Below are 21,771 nucleotides of genomic sequence, written 5' to 3'. Positions count from 1 at the left end.
TAAAAGAAAAGAAAACACAGAGCAGGAAAAAGGACATGAGGGAGTTTATCAATGGATGAACTATTTTAACACAGTTCTGGAAGGTAGAAATTGAGAGGAGAGGTGAAGCAGGCTAGGAAAAGACACAGCCAAGAATAGATATGAAGAGGCTGCAGCCAAGGAGGGAGCCATTCTGCCTTTCAGAACTTAGGGGAGATTATTGACTCAAGATGCCAGGTGTGATGGGCAGCAGAGTACAACACAGGGCTGAAAACAGAAGCATGCATTCAAAGTCTGCTGCTCTTTCCCCATCCTTGTATTCAGAATACACAACAGCCAGGTGTTAACCTCTAAGCAAAAAAAAAAAAAAAAGAAGAAGGTTTTGTATGTGTGTTTTCTAAATAAATTTAACACATGGTTTAGCATAAACAAAATAAGTAACTGTTGCTGTTGGAGCATGAGGGAAAAACATTTTGAGGGTCAAGCTTCCCCAGGGTAATAGCAGAGCTGGGGAGAAGGCCTGGCATGGGTCTGAAAACAAAAGGTGGTAGACAGTGTTAAAAGGACTTCATATAAGAAGGAGAAATGTAGTTAGGATCACTACTTACAACGAAGAGCAAAAATGGAAAGAAAGACTGAAACAAACTCTTGACAACTACTTCAAGAGGGTATAGGTTATATGATGCTATAGGTCTAATGAGGCAGAAAGGCATGAACACTGGCTGAAAATAAGAAACTGAAATGAATCCCCCATGTACTTGGTTACCGTTATTTTCTAAATCTTTAAAGAAATCATTTGGTTATCAAAAACTTTCCCACCATGGGGCGCCTGGGTGGCTCGGTCGGTTAAGTGTCCGACTTCGGCTCAGGTCATGATCTCACGGTCTGTGAGTTCGACCCCCGCATCGGGCTCTGTGCTGACAGCTCAGAGCCTGGAGCCTGTTTCCAATTCTGTGTCTCCCTCTCTCTCTGCCCCTCCCCTGTTCATGTTCTGTCTCTCTCTGTCTCAAACATAAATAAAAAAATGTTAAAAAAAAATTAAAAAAAAAAAACAAAAAAAAACTTTCCCACCAAAAAAAAAAAAAAAAAAAAAAATGCTGTAAGACATCTGCTCCTAGCTGAAATGGAGTAACAGCGACCAGATTCACCATGCCGCCTGAAACAACTAAGCAGTTAATATTATAATGTTATAACCATGAAAACTAAAACACCGGACAAGATATTCAGGCATCGTATATCATCTCAGTAAGCAGAGAATGTTGATTCCTAAGAGAGGGAAAACAAGCAAGGTGAGCCCCGTGACTGTCCCAGCACACTGCCCAGACAGATTTTCCAGGCTGCGGTGCAGGGAAGGGAATCTAAACAGAACCAGGCAGTAACCTTGAGTTGACAGAAGAGATACATGGAGTCTAGAGAGGCCAAGAGGTGGAGTTCAAAAAGCCAAGTGCTGGAGAGAAGACAGCTACACAGAAAGAGAGCTGTGGAGATCCACAGAGATACTCCTAAAGTTTTCAGCTGAGTTTTTAGTAGCATACGACTATGGAGAAATTGCTCAAGGAAAGGGAAAGAACTACTTGAAAGGAACAGATACATAGAACTCAGACAGGCCCAAGAATAGTTCATGTTCCAAACAGCCACAGAGGAAAACCTCATAATGAAAGGACAATGAGGAAGAGCAGGTACAATGGTATCACTTCAGTAGTGGAGAAAATTACCCTTAGATTAAAAGTAATTCTTGTTTCACCTAACAAGGTTTAATAGCAAGCTTAAAAAGATCAAACTCTTACCAAGTCATTTAACTGCACTTCAGACCAATCTCAAGAATATTTATAGGGATATTAAGCTTTTAACAAGGTAAAGATCACAATGTTTGGAATTAAATTAAAAACTACCAGGCATGCAAAGAAGTAGGATAATATAAACCATAATAGAAAAATCAATAAATAAACACAGTCCCAGAACTGGCACAGATGATAGAACTGTCCAAACAAGGACATCAAAGCAGTTATTGTGACTATATTCTGCAGGTTCAAGAAAGGTAGAAGAAAGATGGAACAGGTAGAATACAAACTTGAAAGATTTTTTTAAAAGGCCCCAATTAAACGTTTTGAGATGAAAAATGCAATGCTTGAAATAAAATATACCTGGGATGGGATAAACAGCAGTTTAGACATTGAAGAATTAAAGACTATTCAACTTAAATATATCAAAACTATCTAAAATAAAATACAGAGAAAATAAAGACTACAAAATAAAATGAAGAGAGCTTCAGTGAGCTATAGAACACAACTGGCCTAATATACATGTAACTAAAATCCCCAATATCTGAGGGGCAGATATTGAAGACATAATAGACAAAAATATTTCCAAATTTAATGAAATCTATAGACCCACAAATCCAAGAATCTCAACAAACCCCAAACACAAGAACCATGAAGAAAACCACACCAAGGTATATTCGATTTAAATGGCTTAAATCCACTGATAAAAGGAAAATGTGACAAGCAACCAGAGAAAAAAGACACATAATATACAAATAAATAAAAAAATAAAAATAAAAATAAGAATGAGAACAAGTTCTTGTTGGAAAAATGTAATTAAGACAGCAGAGCAACATCTTTAAAGTACTGGTGGTGGGGGATGAAACTGTCAACCTAAAATTTTATACCCAGGAAAAATATATCTCAAAAACCAAGGAAAAAGACTCTTCCAGACATCCTAAAATGAAAAAATCATCACAGTCAGACCCTTATTATAAAAACTATTAACACATGTTTTTCAGGCACAAGGAAAATCATATCAGATAAAAATCTGGATCTATACTAAGGAATGAAGAGCAGCAGAAATGGTATGTGCATGGAAATGGAAGTCTTTTGTTATTTTTTTTTTCAAATTTCTCTTAAAAAATAGATAACTGTATAAAGAAAAATAATAATATATACTGAAGCTTAGAATATATAGAGAGCATATGTATACAGGTTGAGAAGGGGAAATAAATGTATACTGTTATTTATTTATTTACTTACTTATTTTGAGAGAAAGAGAGAGAGAAATCACGTGCATGAGCACAAGTGAGGGAGGGGCAGAGAGAGAGGAGAGAGAGGAGAGAGAGGAGAGAGAGAATCCTAAGCAGGCCCCACACTGTCAGCGCAGAGCCCAATGTGGGGCTCAAACTCACTAATCATGAGATCAAGACCTGAGCTTAACTCAAGAGTCAGAGCCTTAACCAACTGAGCCACCCAGGCGCCCCTACTGTTAAGTTTCTTAAACTATACATAAAGGGGTATAATATTAACTGAAGATACACTATGATAAGCTAAAGATACTCCGAACACTAGAGTAAACACGAAAGAAAAAAGAAAAAGTTATAGCTAAGAAGCCAATAACAGAGACAAAGTGGAATAAATAAAAATACTCAATCTAAAAAAGGAGGAAAAAAAATAGAAAGCAAATAGAGAATAGACAGAACAAATAAAAAGCAAATAATAAGGAAAAGGATTTTAAACCAAACTGGATCAGTACTTACACCAAATATGAAGGGTCTAAATACCTCAATTACAAGTCATAGGTTGTTGGGACACCTGGGTGGCTCAGATGGTTAAGCATCTGACTCTTGATTTAGACTCAGGTCAAGGCTCATGGTTCATCGTTTTTAGCCCTGTATCAGGCTTTGCACTGACATCACTTGGAGCATCCTCTCCCCCCATTCACACTCACATGTGAGCTTTCTCTCTCTCTCTCTCTCAAAATAAATAAACTTAAAAAATTTTCTTTTCAACTCACAGGTTGTCATATTGGCAAAAATAAACAAAACTCAACTATATGCTGCCTACAATAAATGCACTTTAAATATAAAGACAGAAATAAATTAAAAATAATAGGATGGAAAAAAATCTGTTAACACTATTCAAAAGAAAAAAAAAGAGTGCTTGTATTAATAACAAAATAGATATTAGAGCAAAGATCATTCCCAATGATAAAGAAGGACATTTCATAATGACAAAAGAGATAATTTGATAGGAAGATATAGCCATCCTAAATGTTTATACACTCAATTAACAGAGCTTGAAAATATATGAAACAAAGACTGACAGAACTGTAAGAAGAAACAGAAAAATCCTCACCATAGTCAAAGATGTCAATATTTCTCTGTCTCTCAATAATTGACAAGACAAGTAGACAGAAATTTAGTAAGGAAACAGAAGACTGAACAACACTATCTGCCAAATCAACCTGATGAACATTTAGGGAACACTCCACCCAAAATATATACATTCTTTTCAATTTTACACAGAAGGTTTACCAAGATAGACCATTTTTCTATTTATAAAAAAGTCTCAAAAATGTTTTAAAAGAATCTGTTCATACACATTATACTCTTTGACTACAATGAAATTGAATTAGAATCAACAGAAAGGCCTCAAAAATATACCCAAGTATTTGGAAAATAATTAAAACACTTTAAATAACCTATAAGTCAAAGAACTCAAAGGGAAAATTAGAAAGTATTTTGAACTGATTGAAACTGAAAATACAGCATTTTAAAATTTGTAGCATGTGGCTAAACCAGTATGAAGGGGAAAATGTATAGTGCTAAGTGCCTACATTAGAAAAAGAGAGAGGTCTCAAATTAATGACCTCAGGTTCCATCTTAGGCAACTAGTAAAATCATAGCAAATGGAATCCAAAGTAAACAAAAGAGAGTAAACAATAAAGATCAAAGGGGAAATCAATTAAATAAAAAACAAAAACAACATAGGGGGGCCTGGTTGGCTCCGTTGGGTGAGTGTCTGACTTTGGCTCAGGTCATGATTTCATGGTCTATGAGTTCGAGCTCTACATTGGGCTCTGCACTGATGGTGTGGAGCCTGCCTGGGATTCTCTCTCTGCCCCTCCCCCACTTCCTCTCTCTCTCCCTCTCTCTCTCTTTCTTAAAATAAATAAATTTAAAAAAAAACAATAGAAAAAAATCAGTGAAACCAAAATCTTGTTGAGAAAAGCGACAAAACTGATAAATTCTCACTCATATTGATCAAGAAGCAAAACAGAAGACACAATCAATATCCGAAATGAGAGAGGTGACATTACTACATATTCTATAGAATAAAAGGATAACAAGGCAATACAGTTGACCCTTGAACAACCTGGGTTGATATTGTGCAGGTTCACTTATATGTGGATTTTTTTTTCAATAAATATAATATAGTACTGTATTTTCTCTTACTTATTTTCTTAGTAACATTTTCTTTTCACTAGCTCAATTTATCATAAGAATACAGCATATAATACATATAACATGCAAAATATGTGCTAATTGAATGTTTTTTGTCTTATTATTTTAGAGAGGGATCAAGGAAGTGGGGGAGAGAGGCAGAGGGAGAGAGAATCTCAAGTAGGCTCCATGCTCAGTGCAGAGTCTGACATGGGGTCTCAATCTCACTACCATAAGATCATGACCTGAGCCAAAATCAAGAGCCAGATGCTCAACCAACTGAGCCACCCAGGCACCCCTGCTAATTGAATATGTTATCGGTAAGGCTTCCAATCAACAATGGGCTATTAGTAGTCAAGTTTGGGGGGAGTCAGACATTACACATGGATATTCAACTGCCAAAGAGGATGGAAGACAAAAGGATGACAGAAGGGACCCGTTCTTCCTCTTACCTTGCTTTTCCTGCCTGCATCACTCTGGCATCAACCCCTTATCTTGTGTTATGGATTAAATTGTGTCTCTGCCCCACAATGATATTATAGTCCTAACCCCTAGTACCTATGAATGTGAACTTATTTGAAAATCAAGTCTTTGTAGATGATCAAGTTAAGAGGAGGTGGACTTTAACCCAAGGACTGGTGTCTTTATACACAAAGAGGAAATATGGACACATAGACAGATATGGACATAGGGATATGATATGAAGATATAAAGGGAAGTCAATTTACAAACCAAGGAAAAGAACCCCTGAGCCTACCAGAACTAGAAGAAAGGCACAGAACAGATTCTCCCATATCCCTCAGAAGGAACCAAGCCTGATGGCGCTTTGATTTCAGACATGCATTCTCTAGAACTGTGAGGGAATAACCTCTCTATTGTTTTAAACTACCTAGTTTGTGGTACTTCGTTATGGCCATCTTAGAAACAAATATACCCTATCAGTGGCAGGTGGTTCCAGTCTCTAGCTTCCTTCCAGCACTGCCATAATCTATTTCATTCCACCACCCTGGGGAGTACCTGCAAGTGCTGGGCTGCAGCCCTGTCTCCGCGAGGCCATCAGGGCTCAGTCAGCTTCTGGGTTCTGTTAACCCCCATTCTTCCTTTGTTCCTCAGTCCGTAAGGATGGGAGCAGCTCCTTGAAGTTACTGTTTTACTTTGGTGTTCCTTTTTTCAGTTTCCTGACACCCATTTAACACATGCCTTATACTTAATTCACGCTGTGGATATAGGAAATAGCTAGCACAGTTTCTTCACTTCTGGTAAGAACCCTGAGTTCATCATTCATTCAGAGTAAAAGCCAAAGTTGGAAACCTAGCTTATAAAATCCTATGCAATCTGTGCCCTTCCCCTGGCTACTTCTCGGCCTGCTTTTCTCATCATTTCCTTGGTCACAGCCACACTGATGTCTTTACAAATCCTTAGACCTACTAAGCATGCTTGCTTCATGGCCTTTGACTTGCTGTTCCCTATGCTTGTGGATATCTGGATGCATGTTGCTCCCTACTTCAAGTCTCTGCCCATACCTCTGGAAACATCTTTCTTAACAATGTGTACAAAATTATTTCTCTCAACCCCTGCCTTCTCTTTCCCCATAACCCCCTTCCTCTATAGCAAGCATCCCCTTCTGGCGAATGTCATATCCATGTTATCTACTGCCTTCCCTAGTAGACTGCAAGATCCATGAGAGAATCATTGTTCGCTGCTGTGTCCCCAGTGCCCAGAGCAGAGTCTGGCACACAGCAAGTGCCAACTTTTGAAAGGACAACTGAGTAACTGTAGAAAAATACTCATCAGCAGACCTACCCTTGTGTCAGTGTGCTTGACCTGTAACGAATCTTTAATTTTTAAAAGATGCGTGATTATTCTTTGGCTTTGTTGGCTGCCCTTCCTCTGTGGAACTGTACTTTATAATAGCATCTCTTGAAATTCTTTAATGATAGTGCACTTTAAGTTGCATGTTCCCTTTTGTTTAACAATTTAGATTTTTTATAATGCAAATATTTTCTCCATTTTCCAACCTTTAAAAGTATTAATTTGAGGCGCACCTGGGTGGCTCTGATGGTTAAGTGTCTCTTGATCTCGGCTCAGGTCATGATCTCACTGTTTGTGAGATCAAGCCCTCCATCGGGCTCTGCGCTGACAGTGCAGAGCCTACTTGGGATTCTCTCTCTTCTTCTCTTGGCCCCTCTACCGCATGCTTTCTTTCTCAAAATAAGTAAGTAAAATTAAAAAAAAAAGTATTAAGTTGAATAAGACTGGTCAGCCAGCAGAATTTCTGAAGAGACTGGCCACTGTATGAGACAGGTGTATGATATTGTATGAGCAGGATGATTAAAGAGTATGAAATGTATGACACTGTACGATGAGATTCCTCCCTGGGATGCCCGACAAGAAGGAAATGCAATTCCTACCCTCATAGAGCTCAAAGTCTCATGGATATTTAACTCCCACGAAGAAAAAAAATCTCAACAGTTATCACCAATGCACAAATGAAAACAAAGAAAACATAACACGTAAGTGCTGGTTAGATAAGATGCAACAGGCTGAAGGGTCATTCAAACTACAATAATCCCTCGATGTTGAGTAAAAATCCAGGATTTAAAGAAAAAGACAAAGACAAATGAGGATTAGGTACCTGCAAAAGGAAATGACATACATGAATATAACTTCATTAGTTTCCTAGAGTTTATAAACTACACTATAAATTTAACCTCTCTCCTTTCTTAGTTACCTCTTCATTTTGTGCCTCTGCTTAAATGTCTCCTATTCTATTCTGAATTCACATGTTTCTAAACTTCAAATGTTTTTAAACTTTAAATGGTAGTTTCTAAACTTTAAATAAACTCTTTCCAACTCACCTCACAGGTCTCAACTGAAATGTCATTTTCACAGAGAGACTTTTCAGTGACTCAGTCTGAACTAAGTGTGCCTTGTTATTCTCCATCATAGCATGTCTCTCACACCCCTTACCACAATTTATAATTGTGGGTTAATTTATGACCTTATCATTTATCCTCCTTGCTAGATAATAAACTACTTAGAAACAGGGTCATTACTGCACATATATTGCACAGCCCAGTGGCTGGTACTCAGTATACACTTGTTGAAATGTAATAGTGCATATGTTTCTGCAAAGGCTAGAAATCCATACGTAAAACTGATTCCAATATCCAAAATAGTTTTATTTTCAACATTTACTAAGTTTAAGTTGTGCTAATTGCTGATACATAGAAACATGTAACCACATAACTATATATACATACACATATAAATACATACAAACATAATTCATATCCACAGTAATATTTTGAACTTTATCCATGAAATTAACTTCAATTTTGGTCAAATATTTCATCTTTTACAATAAACCTAATCTGTTCACAAGAATCTTCAATCCATCCTTCGTACAGGGTATGACCTGCATGTAGGTGGCAATCTTAGAGGGAGCTGCTCAAGAAAGGTGTGATGGGGCCACCCTAGTGCAGCTTTACTCCTTGCTCACAAAGACTTATTTGATTAGTCTGGCTGAGTTTGGTCAGATAGGGGGTCCCTTCTTCTTCGAACCACTGCTGTTGATTTAGCTGAAGAGGGAGAGCTCCTTGATGGAAGATCATTTTCATGTGCAAGTGTGCACAGAACTGCGTCACATCCAAGTGGACTTTCAAGGCTCAATCTTAAGAAATAACCCAATGTCGATTGTTGACTCCTAAAAATTATGCTGTCAAGTTGGCTACAGGTGAACTATGCAACTTCCCTCTGCGAAAGAAAAAAAAAAGTATCAGAAGTGACTTTACTTGTACAAAACTGCTTAGTGACTATACCAGTGACACTGAGAATAAATAAGCTGAGTTATATCATCAGTGACCCGATTTATTGACTCGTCATGACTAACAATACATGGGATCAATTCTAGCTCCCATGTAACAAGAAAGAAAATGCGTGTCTCATTTCAGTAATCTTTTATAAACTCTATTTCTTAAAACATAGGGTCACAGATTATAACAGCCACATAATTTTTTTTAACCAAAATTAATTTACCTTTTAAGTGTCCTTAGTCTTGAAGTACAAACCATAAGGAAGGCCTGTTCCAAAACTACTAAGATGAATTCATCACTTGGAGTCGGAGCTCAAACCACTGAAATATAATTTAAAAGATTTTTTTTGTTTTGTTTTGTAAATAGAACATAAAACTGGTTATTTGGGAATAAAGGATTGGATAGTGGAAACCAACCCAGATCGGGTCCCTAAATCCTGTTTTTTTAAGCTACCTAGTTAGACGAGATTGTAAAATGATGATTTAATCTTGATGGAATGTCTGTTTTCTCCTGTTTATTAAATGAGAGTTTAAAGTCTTAAGTCCTTATAGTTCTACGATTTATTTTATATTAAAAGTCCTTGGTGTAGGAAGCATGTCAGATAAAGCAGTCTGTGGGATCAGAAGTAGCATTTGTGATCACACATAGAAAGAACTCATGTACATACAACAGGCCCTGGGAGAAATGTTAAGGATGCCATCCCAGACCTACACTGAGCTCAGTACCGGACCAAATATCGCAGCAGATTTTTTTCAGGTATTTGAAGCGGTCACCTCTCCGGGGAGAAAAACCTACCTCCACTAGTAAATCCAGGTCCAGAAACTGAAAGGGGCAGAAGCCCTATCTGGCCACTGAGGCCACTTTAACAGTAATTAGTTTAATCCCCTGTCCACTTCCACCATCATCGACTTTCACGTTAGTTTGGCGAAGCTTATGTACTAGAAGTGAAGCAAATCCAAATATGGGGAACATTCTTCCATCGCCCAAATGGGAAAACTGCCTTATCTCTTCTTCAAAATCCCATCTACCAGAAAGTCTGCCTCCCTCTTACTCCAATGGGCACAAGGCACATTTTGTGTGCAACCCTGCCATCGGCTCACCCTCACGCCAAATTGCGGGCATCGCGTAAGCGTCAGGTCACCACTCTTGATAAGGTACAGATCTTTTTCGAAACACTTGTACACAGACTTCGACTAGCTGGGGGAAAGGTTATTATCTAGGTACATCGAGTTCATAGGGCATCCCGCTTCGGGACTCCCGCAAACCTGCTACGAATTCTTCCTCCAGAACTAATGCTTCGGTAACCTCTGTATTTACACCACCCGGGAAATCTCCCCAGGATTTTTTTTTTTTTTTTTTTTTTTTTTTTTATTCATTTAAAATGAACGCTGATTCTGCGGCCAACTTCCTCTGTCCTCCACCTGAGGGGGGGGGGGGGGGGGGGTGCGCTCCGGCGTTCCGGGAAGGTGCGGGCGGGGTCCAACTGGGTTCCAGGGCACAGGTCGGACCTCGGAAGGGGCGTCCGGGCCCTGCCCGCAGGACTGGGGGCCCCGACACCCCACCGCCTGCGTGCAGACGCGCTTGTGTCACCTCAGCAGGGCGCGGCACCTTAAGCAAGGATGGATACTTCTTCTCGAACAGTCTTCGGACCGCCTTAACCTACTCGGCGGCTCGCAGGATCTGGGTTGTACCCCGGCCTCTAAATCAGACCCCAAGGAAGATCTTTACCGACTTGAGCTTCGCGTTGAAAGTCACCGGCGAGCAGGGGTTGGCCGTGCGGCCAGGAGAGGGAAAGGGACGAAAAGCTCCCTCCCGCCAACTCCAGCCCACTCGGTTCATTCCGCCCCCACTCCCCGGCCTAGTTTGGGGGGGGGGGGGCTAGAAGACGCCCCTTTTTTACTCACTTGCTCTCGGAGCCTCGGCCGGGCCGCCTTTAGCCGGGGGTAGTGCGGAGGGGCTCTGGGGAAGAGAGAGGAACCAGCGGGCCATCTCCGCGCGCCCGGGGGCCGGGGCCAGGGACGCCCCCAGCCGGGCGCCCTGGCGAGGCGGGCGCGCTCCGTCCCGCGCCTTCGAGGCTGGCTCCGAGGGCTCCGCCAGGCCCTCCCCCTCCGTCCGCCGCCGCGGCCTGTGGCCCCTCCCCGCCGCAGCCGCGAGGCCGTCGGGCCCGGGGGACGCGCTCGCGCCGGGGCCGCCCCCTCCCCTCACCCCCACCTCGGCCCGGGCGGGGGCGCGCGAGGAGCGGTGACGTCAAGGGGCGCGCGGTGGCAGCACCTCCCCGCGCGCTAGTTAAAAAGAAGAAGAAAAGAGGGAGCGAAACATGAGAGGCTGTGTGAGAAGCTGCAGCCGCCGGCAGAGGAGACCTCAGCATCATCTAGAGCCCAGCGCTGGCCCTGCCTGCGTCTGCCCCGCCGCCGCCGCCGCCGCCTTTTCTGTTCCTGCTACTGTCTCACCTAAACAACTCCCGTTACACGGACAAGTGAACCTCTGTGGCCGTCTTCTCCTCCTCTTCTTCCTCCTCCTCTTCCAACTCTTTCTCCTCCTCCCACTTCCCAGCCGCAGCAGGAAGCCCCTAACCCAACTGACCCTGGCACAACTGCAAACGGTGTCATCTGCACAACCCTGTCTCGGTCCTCGGACTCCCCTAAGGCACTGGACCCATCGCCTTGTCTTTTATTTTTCGCAAAGTTGCATCGCTCTACATATTTCCGCCCCCGGCACCACTCTCTGCCTCTCGAGTGTCCCCCGCAGCCTCCTCCTGGAGCTGCGCCCTAGTGCCCCTGGTGGGCAGTGGCGTTCCCCCCCCAGCCTCCCGCGCCGAGCCCCTGCCGCTCGGGGCAGACGATGCTGAAGATGCTCTCCTTTAAGCTGCTGCTCCTGGCCGTGGCTCTGGGCTTCTTTGAAGGAGATGCTAAGTTTGGGGAAAGAATCGAAGGGAGCGGAGCGCGGAGGAGAAGGTGCCTGAATGGGAACCCCCCGAAGCGCCTGAAAAGGAGAGATAGGCGGATGATGTCCCAGCTGGAGCTGCTGAGTGGGGGAGAGATGCTGTGCGGTGGCTTCTACCCTCGGCTGTCCTGCTGTCTGCGGAGTGACAGCCCAGGGTTGGGGCGCCTGGATAACAAGGTAAGCACGCACCCGCCTCACAGATGCGAGAGTGACATGCTGGCTAGGTGGGGGCTCCCTGGGGCTCCAGGAATGCTAGTGGCCGTGAGAAGGGAGAAAACTTGTTTGGAGAGTTCTGTCTGATAACTTTGTCTGAAGTGCTAGCGTGATTCGGTGGTGCGTTCTTCTGGGGTGCGCAGATAGCTCTCCCGCCCCCACGAGTCCGTGGTCGGGATGCTGTGCACAACTGCCTGTGTCAGAAAAGAGAAGCTTCTGTGGTACCCGCATTCTGGGCTGGGTAAATATTTTAAAAGAATCGCGATTAACAGTGTGTTTTGGGTCGAATCGGGCATTGGCTGCGGTGAAACTGTAAATTAAGGTGGCTGTGGTTTCCGGTTTATTTTTCTAGGGTAACAAGATTTGTGCAGTTTTCTCCACGTGCTCGGTGAGGGAGAGGATTGAATCGTAAAGGATGTTGAAGCATGGTTGGTTTATGATCCCCAGCCCCGTCAGAGGGGGTTGTCTTGCATTACAATAGTTAAGCTGCGAAAAGGAACTCCTGGTACTCCAGTTGAGAACCCGAAAAGCTGGCCAGAGATTTTGCTGGGGCGTATTTGTCACCTAAAACCGAGACCGTTCTCCGCCCCAGTTTGTAATGTTTTGAAACATTGTAAATTCAGGCTTTCAAATGGCAGCTAGTTGTCCAGGAAGATCTTCTCTAGAAACTTGTTTTAGGACTAATGGCATTTACACTTCCCTTGTGTTCTTGAGTTTAAACGAATATGAGATAGTGTCGATTGAGTGTGAAGGCAAACTTATTTTTTTTGAGTTTCCAACATCTTTCTTGTCATGGGACGCAGCAACGTGGGCTATCTACTGTACTGCAAAAGGAAAGGGGGGATCCCGTCATTAACAATCACTGCACGTGAAATAAACAATCAGGTGTCTTCGCTCCCCCTCCCGTTCCCCATTTTAGGTTTAATTAAGAATTCCTCTGTTACAACACTGCAGTTGTCAAGGTCTGAGAGACTCTTGGAAAACTTGTGCTTCAGTCTTGCTGGCCCAGGCATTAAAAAAAAAAAAAAAAAAATACCCAGGCTGAATCTAATTTTTATGCTCAGTTCACGGTAGATTTCACTCTATTCTCATGTAAACAGCTCCTACGAATCAACATATGTGTCTGGGTGGTATCTCTCACTTTGTTTTGTAACAAAAAGCCATATTGCATCATTTAATTTGCTCAAGTCATGCAAATAGGAAAAAATCAATAGGACAAAAAGGGGTCGACTTATCCTCCTCCCCACTAAACTGCTGCCCACACACAGAGTCCTGTTGCTTATGGCAAAAGAATAACAACAACACCATTGTGTTTGTTAGTTGGTTCACTAATGGGTGAAACTAGAGAACATCATTCTCTTTCAGTCCCCAGCTCTGTCCAAATGTTCATGCCTTTTGAGGGAGCATTTGTCCAACTCCCTCTATTCCCAGATGAGTGAGAACCGTCTTGCTGCAGGTTTTCAGCTGCAACTCTCTCTTTATTCTTACCATATGCAGCAGTAGTCTGCGATTCAGGGAACAGATATTCCAGCATTTTATTCAAAACAATGTCATTAAGCTCCTGTGTGGTAATTGAATTAAATCAGAAAAGCTACATTCACATCATCTGCAGGGTTTTACCAGGAGCTTCAGAGAAAGGTTTAGAAATATCTGCCATTAAGTCTCCCTGTGTGCAATGTACACTATGACTACACCAGTGATCTCCAGACCCCTGCAATGCTGAACTCTACCAGGAACATGAGGAATGAAAACTTTAACTGAATAGAGTGGGGAGTTGGAGGGGCCGGGGCGGAACTGAGGGGAGTTATAGCCCTTAAGAGGAGTTACATAAAAAAAATTTTTTTTAAGAAATCATTCTTTAGGAAGAAATCTGCCACGTTAGCTATCCACATTCCTTTCCGTTTTACGTGCTTCCAATCTCCAACAAACCCCTACTCATTTGGAAAATGTGTCTGAATTAAATTCGGTACGCTAGACTTTGCTAGTTCCATTACAAGTGCTTTATAAACCAACAATACTCAAATTGTTCAAAACAGAGAAGTGATATAGCTATGCATGTGCATTCTTGACCTATGTTAGCTCTCAAGTTTTAATAGTTTTTAAAACATGTTATTTTATAATAAACTTCAGTGTTTCCTTGTTTTCCCCTAAGCCTTCCTGGCTTATAATATATGTTAGGGTCTTATTTCATAACGTGTGTACAGGAGAGATGATGGCTGTTTGAAAGGGCCCGTTTTTGTTTATGGAAAAAAAAAATCTCCAGAAAGATTTCTGCAACTTTTCAAGAAACTACAGGCACATCTTTCTCCTATAGGAAGAAACTTCATAGACAGTAGCAAAATAGGTAGGAATATTCGAGCATGCTCAGCTGTGCAGTTAAATCCAGACTCCAAACTAACACGTTTTCTTTAATGTAATGAACTGGCATTGAGTTCAATTCTTCATAATGGTATTATGCTTTTATGTTTTAATTTTTTGTACATTTTAATAATTTTGTGTATCGTAACAAGATTGTTAACTGCCATTATAAACAAATATTGCCAAAATTTAGGAAGTGCTATTGTCTTGGCAATATTTTTGCAGTTCCTAAATACAACATGTTAAAAGGACCTCATTCCCATTAGCCAAATTGAATCCGCAGCCAACTGAAATACCCCCATTTCTAAAACTTGTAGCCACAGAGGCATAGAAGCTCTCTCTACCTTGGGTGGTTTCACAGCCAAAGCTGTCAAGGAATGGGTGAAAAGTAATTGTTTTCAAGTGTGCCCTTTTACAATCATTTGTTTGCTCTGGCTCTTTCAGGGACAAAGGCTATTGTTGAACACATCCAACTAAACAAATAACTCATCCTGGGGTCCCTTTAACAGCTGCCTGAGTACAATGATCTATTTACATATTAGCCTAAAATTGAAACTGAACTCTTTAATGACATAATCCAGCACTATAGTGCCGAGACGCATGTGTTCCACCCAACAGCTGAACAGCCTTGTAGGCATATGATTTTTAGAAATAACTTTTTGTGTACCCACTGATCTTAAGGCGACATCTTAATATGCTGTCATGTATTTTCTCCTGTTGTCTGCTCATCAAAACCACGTGGGTGCCTTTTTATCCTCTTTGTTTAGTTACTTGATATATAAAGAGAAATACAGAAGGTCTCTGTCACCCATTTTACTATTTGTTGATAAGCTATAGTTCTAGGCCACACTTCACTGTGTACTACGGTGTTCATCTTACCTTTCTTCCGTGGATTTTACTTTCTTGTGGCCAAAGATTAAAGGATGACCTTCCAGATGTTATAAATTAGTCAGCAACAGCCACAGTCATTACTAGGCATGCTGTAATAATGTCTCGAAGTTTTACATGACTTTCAAAGTATATTTAGTTTAAACCACTATAATTTGATGGTTTCATATATGGCTTTTAAAAATCGAAACAGGAAATTAGCTTAAATTTCTTCTTCAGATGGATGACATTGTCAGGCATAAAGTTAAGGACCTATATAGACACAAGCACATAGGCAAAAAAGAAGAAAAAAATACCCTACACACACCAGTACTCATCTGTCTAAAACAGAGTTGCAGCTTGGGCTGAGTCAGTTTAATTGACTTCAGTAAGACTATTGGTTCATTGAAACCAAAGCCAGAATGATGGCTCTATCTATCTTCAAATAGGTATTTACACTGCAGACCTCACACAGAGCAAAATGTTACCATCCTGCTGGGCCGGAACAGCGTGAAACTTTACAAAGAATAATATTATACTGGATTGCAGATAATTTATTGAATCCTATTTCTGAAACTTTTGATGAGAGATCTTGTGGCCAGGACACATTCCAAAAATTGTAAAAGACAAAATTCTTTAGGCACTAAAATCAAGCTCTTCCTGGATAGCAGCTGGGAGAGTACATGGGGATCAGTTTGTTTCAGCTATAAAAAATGGAAGTATGCATATTCTCCATAAAACTAAAGGTAATTACATTCCAGTTTTCCAGCCAGCAAAAAAGGTGGCTTCAGCATCCTGCAGTTGTTTTGTTCTTAGGGGACTGCTGTATGATAAACAAACAGAACAAAGTTGAACAGTATTAATATTGAATAGATCTGGTGAGGTCTGCCAGAGTATGGACAATAAAAGACATTTAAAACATTCTTGGAATGCAAATTCTAAGTGTCTGGCATATGTTTCCTTTTAGAAAATTTAACCATTTAAGCAATTGTCATTTAAATAAATTGATAAAAATCAACGTGTAAATATAATTGTGATTAATAATAACTCTTCTGAATGTTATAGGTAGTGACAACACAGATGTGTGTGTGTATATATATCTATATCTATATATGTACATATATATATATATGGTAACTTCTATAGAGCTTTTTAATTACTGCATGCTAAAATTTCAGCATGCTTGTATTCAGCGATTTTTTTTTTTAGCTGCTTTGTTCTTTCAGGTCCAAATTTTGTTATCACCTAGAATATCTTTATCCTAAAAAATAGAAGCCATGCCATTTACTCAAATTAGAACCTCAACTCATGAATGAAGTATTTGCTTTGAACAATGATTTAGAGTTTCAAATGTTAATTTCAGTTCCTAGTTCTAAATAGTTAAGTATAAATTTAGTTATATAAACTGAGAAAAGGTATAAAATTCATTCCCATTATTGTTTTTTATTATGAAAAATCAATGCATGATTTAGACAGCACTACATTTTACGTCTCAAATATTGTGCTGGTATTGTCTTCTACATTTATTAGAGGAGCTCCTGAAGTCAGTTTTTTAAAGTTAGTACTGGACACCAAGACCTATTTTATCTACAAATTACTAACTTCGGTGAATCAGTAACTCCCAAATTGGTCTTATTGAAAAAAAAGACATAATACTGTATAAATAAAGATAAAAGTGTTCTTTTTTTTTTATTAAAACTCACTCAATCCTATACAAAAGCACTTTTATTAAACTCCTGTGTTTATTCACACATATAACATACCTGAGGACCTGGTTAGAAAGTTTTTCCTGGCTAAGATAAAATGAATAATAAAAATTGGTCTGAAACCAGTTTCAGCTTCAGATATTATTTTTCTACAACATGAAAAGGCAATATTCCCCCCACTTTAGGAAATTTTCCCGATGCAACCTGTAGATTGAAAATGAACTGAAACTAGAAAAATGTAATTAAAGTAGTATCTTTGAGAATATCCTATCACGAATTTCAAGAGTGAAATACATTTTTACCTAAGACAGAAATGATCATATCTTAAAAAATTCTACTTTACATACAGTTGGATAAAGGTATTTAGAATTTTAAAGTCAAATATCACTATGCACTATGCAAATATCGCTATGCACTCTGATGCAGAGTAACATGGTAAAGGGTTAAAGGGTCTCAATATAGGTGTCATTTAATTTTTCATACCCAAAAGATAAACAGGCTTTGATCTGCAAGAGTAAGAAGGACTTTTGTGCATCCTTACCCTCCGCTCCCCCAGCCCAGCCCAAGAGACTGTACTTCTAGCCTTATTAAAAGCATCCTGTGTTTCTGATATGATAATTCTTTTCAGACAACTGCACTGGCTAAGTTATACTATTCTACTTATATGATTACAAAAAACATAACTAGACCTAGCTTCACATGAATAAAAGGAAGTTTGTTTCTGATTTATGGCTTTCAGATATTTTCTGTTACCAACAACACAGAATGTGGGAAGTTACTGGAGGAAATCAAGTGTGCACTTTGCTCTCCACATTCTCAGAGCCTGTTCAACTCACCTGAAAGAGAAGCCTTGGAAAGAGACCTTGTACTTCCCCTGCTCTGCAAAGACTATTGCAAAGAATTCTTTTATACTTGCCGAGGCCATATTCCAGGTAAAAAAAAAAATTGATAAATTAAATACACTACTGCAGCATATCCTCACAAGATACCTGATCTTAAATGTTTGCTTCTGAGAGTGTAAAATTTATCTCACCTTCCAAAATACCTACTTTTGCCTCACAATTAACCTTTACAAATTTGTAACCTTTCATTGCTGCTAAAAGGATTACTATCATTTCAGTCTGCACACAGTATGTTGGTTTTGATGGGATGTTTTACAGTTCTTGTTAAATCAACACTACAGTTGGTAATCTACACACATTGGATTATCAGTACAAGTTTCTTGTTGGTGTCTTCTTCATCCATTAGCATCCATATCAAGACAGCCTCCTCTTCTACATAGCTGATATGCAACTGTAGATTGTCCATGGACTTTTAAGGTAGTATTCCCTTAATTAAAGTATCACTAGAAATCCAAAAAAAGTAACACCTTACAAAGCACCTTTACATGTAATGACTAATTTGCTCTTCAAAAACTCTATGCTGCAGGTAGGAAAAGTGAAGTCATCCCCATTTGACAGATGACGATAATTGAGCCTGAGGAGAAGTTAAATGCCTTAACCAAAGTTGTGCAGTGAGGAAGTGATAGAATAGATTAATAAGTTCTTAGGTTGACAGTGTCACGAATATACCTGCTCACTACCATATTTTGGGCCCTAATAAACATATAGATTCTTGGACATGGATTAATTTTACCATCAAAAGTTTATAAACTTTGGTTGTTACTGCTTCAGTTGGAAGAATCAACATAGAGATACAAAAGAATTTAACGACACAGATTCTGTTTAGTTAAGCAAAGTCACACACAAACAAATCTACTGAAGCTAACAGTTTATAAAACTAAATGGCATTGAAGGAAAAGACAAGCTTTAAGAACTGTAGGATGCCCTTGGAGAACTTTTTAACTGCTATGCATATTTTACATTTTCCTCTGACCCAGAAAAGTGTGGATTTTTTTTTATAGAGCTCTCGCAATAACCTAAGAAAACATTTTGACTAGGATTGCTTGCTTCCTTTGGTGTACCATAACATGTATCTAAACCCATTCATGTGAAAATATTATTATTGTCTTTATAAACCACAACCATGTTTGTAAGGCTTTTCCTAAACCAGCTGTTTCTTCCTCTTTATCACGTTCCCCAAAAGCAAAGTAGAATAGGTCACGGTTGCATAGAAGGCCTGCCGAGAAGCGATAACAGATTAGGTACCATAAAGGTTTGCTGCAAATTTCAAGTCTTGAAGGTTTGCCTTTACCAATGTAAGTTGAAAAGAACACTGACACTTCCCATTTTCCTCTACCTTTATCTACTGGAGATAAATACAACTATGCTGTATTTAAAGACTCACCCAGAAAGTCTCCATCTATGTGAAGTTATTTTAGCTTCCAAAACAAACAACAAAAAGCAATATCCAGCAGAAGAAAGAGTGTAGCAAACAGCTCAGGAGCCAGAACTGCAAGCACCTCGCTCCCCAGATCAACATATGTGGTGACGAATGACAAATTTATTTTTCTACAAAGTTTGTATATATGTAAAACTGCTGAAGTGCATCAAGATGTCAAGTGCTTTTGGTGGCCACCCAGGCTGCCTTGAAAGATAACCAGATGAAAGCTCTACTCCAGTGGTAGAGAGAGCAGCAAGGGTGCTTCCCAGGGACAGGCTACAGGCTTTAGCAACAAGCAGGGGGGGGCTTCTCCTGCCTCCGTCAAATGCTAATAATCATCCTGAATACTTGTCGCAAAAGTGAGTTGTAATAACACATTCTTTGTGTTAATTTATGTTAATCAATTTGTTAGCCAGACTGATCCTTGGCACACAGTTGACCATTTTCTGAAGTATGATAGATAGAGAAGATGGTAATCCTCCCCTCAGCCCTTGCCCCAACACAGAAGGCTCTTTACAATTCTAGAACAATTATCTTTCAGAAATTGCTCTCAAAGCAAATTTTTAATATTTTCACCTTCTCAAGTTTACTTAATGACATGGTGTAACTTTTCTCTGGAGTTCAAAGTTGCAAAAAACAGCTACTTTGTGATTCTTTCTTATAAGAAGTCGATATATTTGACTATTCTCATGAACAGCCTCATCTTTCTGCAAATCAAAAACTTAAAAATACAGCACTAAGGCAAATGCTAAAAGGGGTTGAGAGAGGAAAAATAATTTCTGAGATGTCTTCATTTCCCTCCATTGCCCAGAACGTAAAGAAATAAATACATAAATGATCTACCCCTTTGCTTCACCTTCATGACTTTCAGAAAGCACCGCCAGTCACTTGGGAATACAGGTACATCTGAAAGAAACTCTTTAGAAACTTTAATTCAGAAACATTCATGGTGTGCCTATTTTCAAAAAAATGAGAAAAGTTAAAAATTAATATAGTGAGGATATACTAGTGTTTTATTAATCATAATATTCACCAGTTGTGAGTTGACTTAGGGAAGTAAATTCTTAAAACTTCTAAAAATAACAAATTGCATTTGGAAAAAAAAAAACCCCGCACACAGGAGCTTCTTGCTCAGCATCACAGGTCTTTTCTCCTGCTGCACTGTGATGAGCGGAGTAGATGCTTTCCTGTTCACTCAGTGATGGCATGGTGCACTCTGTGGGAAGTGTACAAAAGGACAGACATGGGCCTTGCTTCTTCCTTTACAGTTGTTACCACGAGTATCATGATACACTTTTTATCACTCTCAGACTGTCATCTCTTCAGCTGTAGGTGATTTAGTGTGAAATGTCAGTATACAATTAGTTCGATTGGTTTAATCCTGTTGCTAATGAGGCCAAGGTCAAGGGTTTGATTCCACTGAGTCTCTCTAGTCCATAGCCACTCCTGACCCCAGGGAGATATCTTATACATGTGTCTTCCCCACGAGAGCAAGCCAGACGGAATGGATGGATACATCAAAATCCACTGCCTCTATTAGAAAATGCTGTCAAGTGCAGGCCTTACTCACAATGGGTTTCGTTTCGTTTCTTTCTTTATTTGCTGAACAGCATATATAAGGAGGAAAAGTAACTTTTCTCTGGCATACATTCTGAGAGAAAAGCTAGGGCTTAGAATACTCCACAGAGAATATTTGTTTACATGAGCATGTTATGGGGTGCTTTGTGGTATAGTAGGACTGGATTCATCCCGCTCCAGGACATTTGATAAATTATCAGGAGTTTAAAAAAAATACAGCTGCTGGAATAATCTGTGTACTTCCATCATTAGTAGACTTGATGATACTGTGATGATACAGGCTGAACTAAACACCCACCTTCAGTAAAATGCTCTTCAGGGTATTGTTCCAAATAAAACGGTACTATTTGGTAAATCCTGTCTTCCCTGGCAGTAAATGTAAGCCCAGTGTCCTGAAGCCAGGTCCCTTTTAGCTCTTCACAGCAAAATATATCTTATTCATCACTGTCCACAAAATCAGATCATTGTAAAGTATTAATGAAAATGTTAGATGTGTGTAATTATGAGAAAATACCCATATCTTTATGTAAAAGTCTTTTGAGTTGACTCCCTCCTTCATACTTGTTCAGTATACTGAGATTCTATAAAAAGCTAGGAATAATTCATTGTTAATCCCAGTTTTGTTTTTGTTCTCCTTTTGATTTGGTAAGAGAACATAGTACCTCTGGAGCCATAGAGTTTATGAATCTGTACTTAATTAATCTTTAGATGTTCTATTTGAAAACGATTTCTCACTTCCGCATGTTTGTCCCCAGCTAATAACTCCTTATAAAATGGA

The 21,771-nt window shown here is 39.9% G+C and overlaps 2 protein-coding genes across 3 annotated transcripts in view; one reads left to right on the top strand and one right to left on the bottom strand.

Moving 5' to 3' along the window:
- Window positions 1–8,352: 8,352 nt before the first annotated feature.
- On the bottom strand, window positions 8,353–11,377 carry LOC109249896 (translation initiation factor IF-2). 2 transcript variants are annotated; one of them, XR_002072810.2, is made up of 3 exons: window positions 9,802–10,370; window positions 9,230–9,326; window positions 8,353–8,947 (listed from the first exon to the last, which is right to left on the bottom strand). XR_002072810.2 is itself a non-coding variant. In XM_019420511.2 (2 exons), exon 1 carries the CDS (start codon window positions 11,375–11,377, stop codon window positions 10,940–10,942), a length of 438 nt encoding a protein of 145 aa, XP_019276056.2. In that variant the 3' UTR covers window positions 8,353–8,947; window positions 10,911–10,939. The 2 variants fall into 2 exon arrangements, 1 of the variants encoding a protein (XP_019276056.2); XM_019420511.2 differs by lacking the exons at window positions 9,230–9,326; window positions 9,802–10,370 and adding an exon at window positions 10,911–11,377.
- Window positions 11,322–21,771, top strand: part of HHIP (hedgehog interacting protein) — an 89,006-nt gene continuing 78,556 nt past the window's right edge. The window contains 2 exon segments of the mRNA XM_019420504.2: window positions 11,322–12,126; window positions 17,833–18,025. Of these exon segments, the coding sequence (XP_019276049.1) occupies window positions 11,848–12,126; window positions 17,833–18,025 (472 nt within the window). The 5' untranslated portion in view covers window positions 11,322–11,847.

The sequence above is a fragment of the Panthera pardus genome, unplaced genomic scaffold (genome assembly GCF_024362965.1).
Source record: "Panthera pardus isolate Hobbes unplaced genomic scaffold, ASM2436296v1 HiC_scaffold_13, whole genome shotgun sequence".
Lineage (NCBI taxonomy): Eukaryota > Metazoa > Chordata > Mammalia > Carnivora > Felidae > Panthera > Panthera pardus.
Note: the sequence above shows the minus strand (reverse complement) of the source record. Positions and strands in the feature narration are given on the sequence as shown.

What these genes read in the sequence shown, in the direction of transcription:
- LOC109249896 (XM_019420511.2), bottom strand. Translation starts at nt 11,377, where the DNA reads ATGATGCTGAGGTCTCCTCTGCCGGCGGCTGCAGCTTCTCACACAGCC.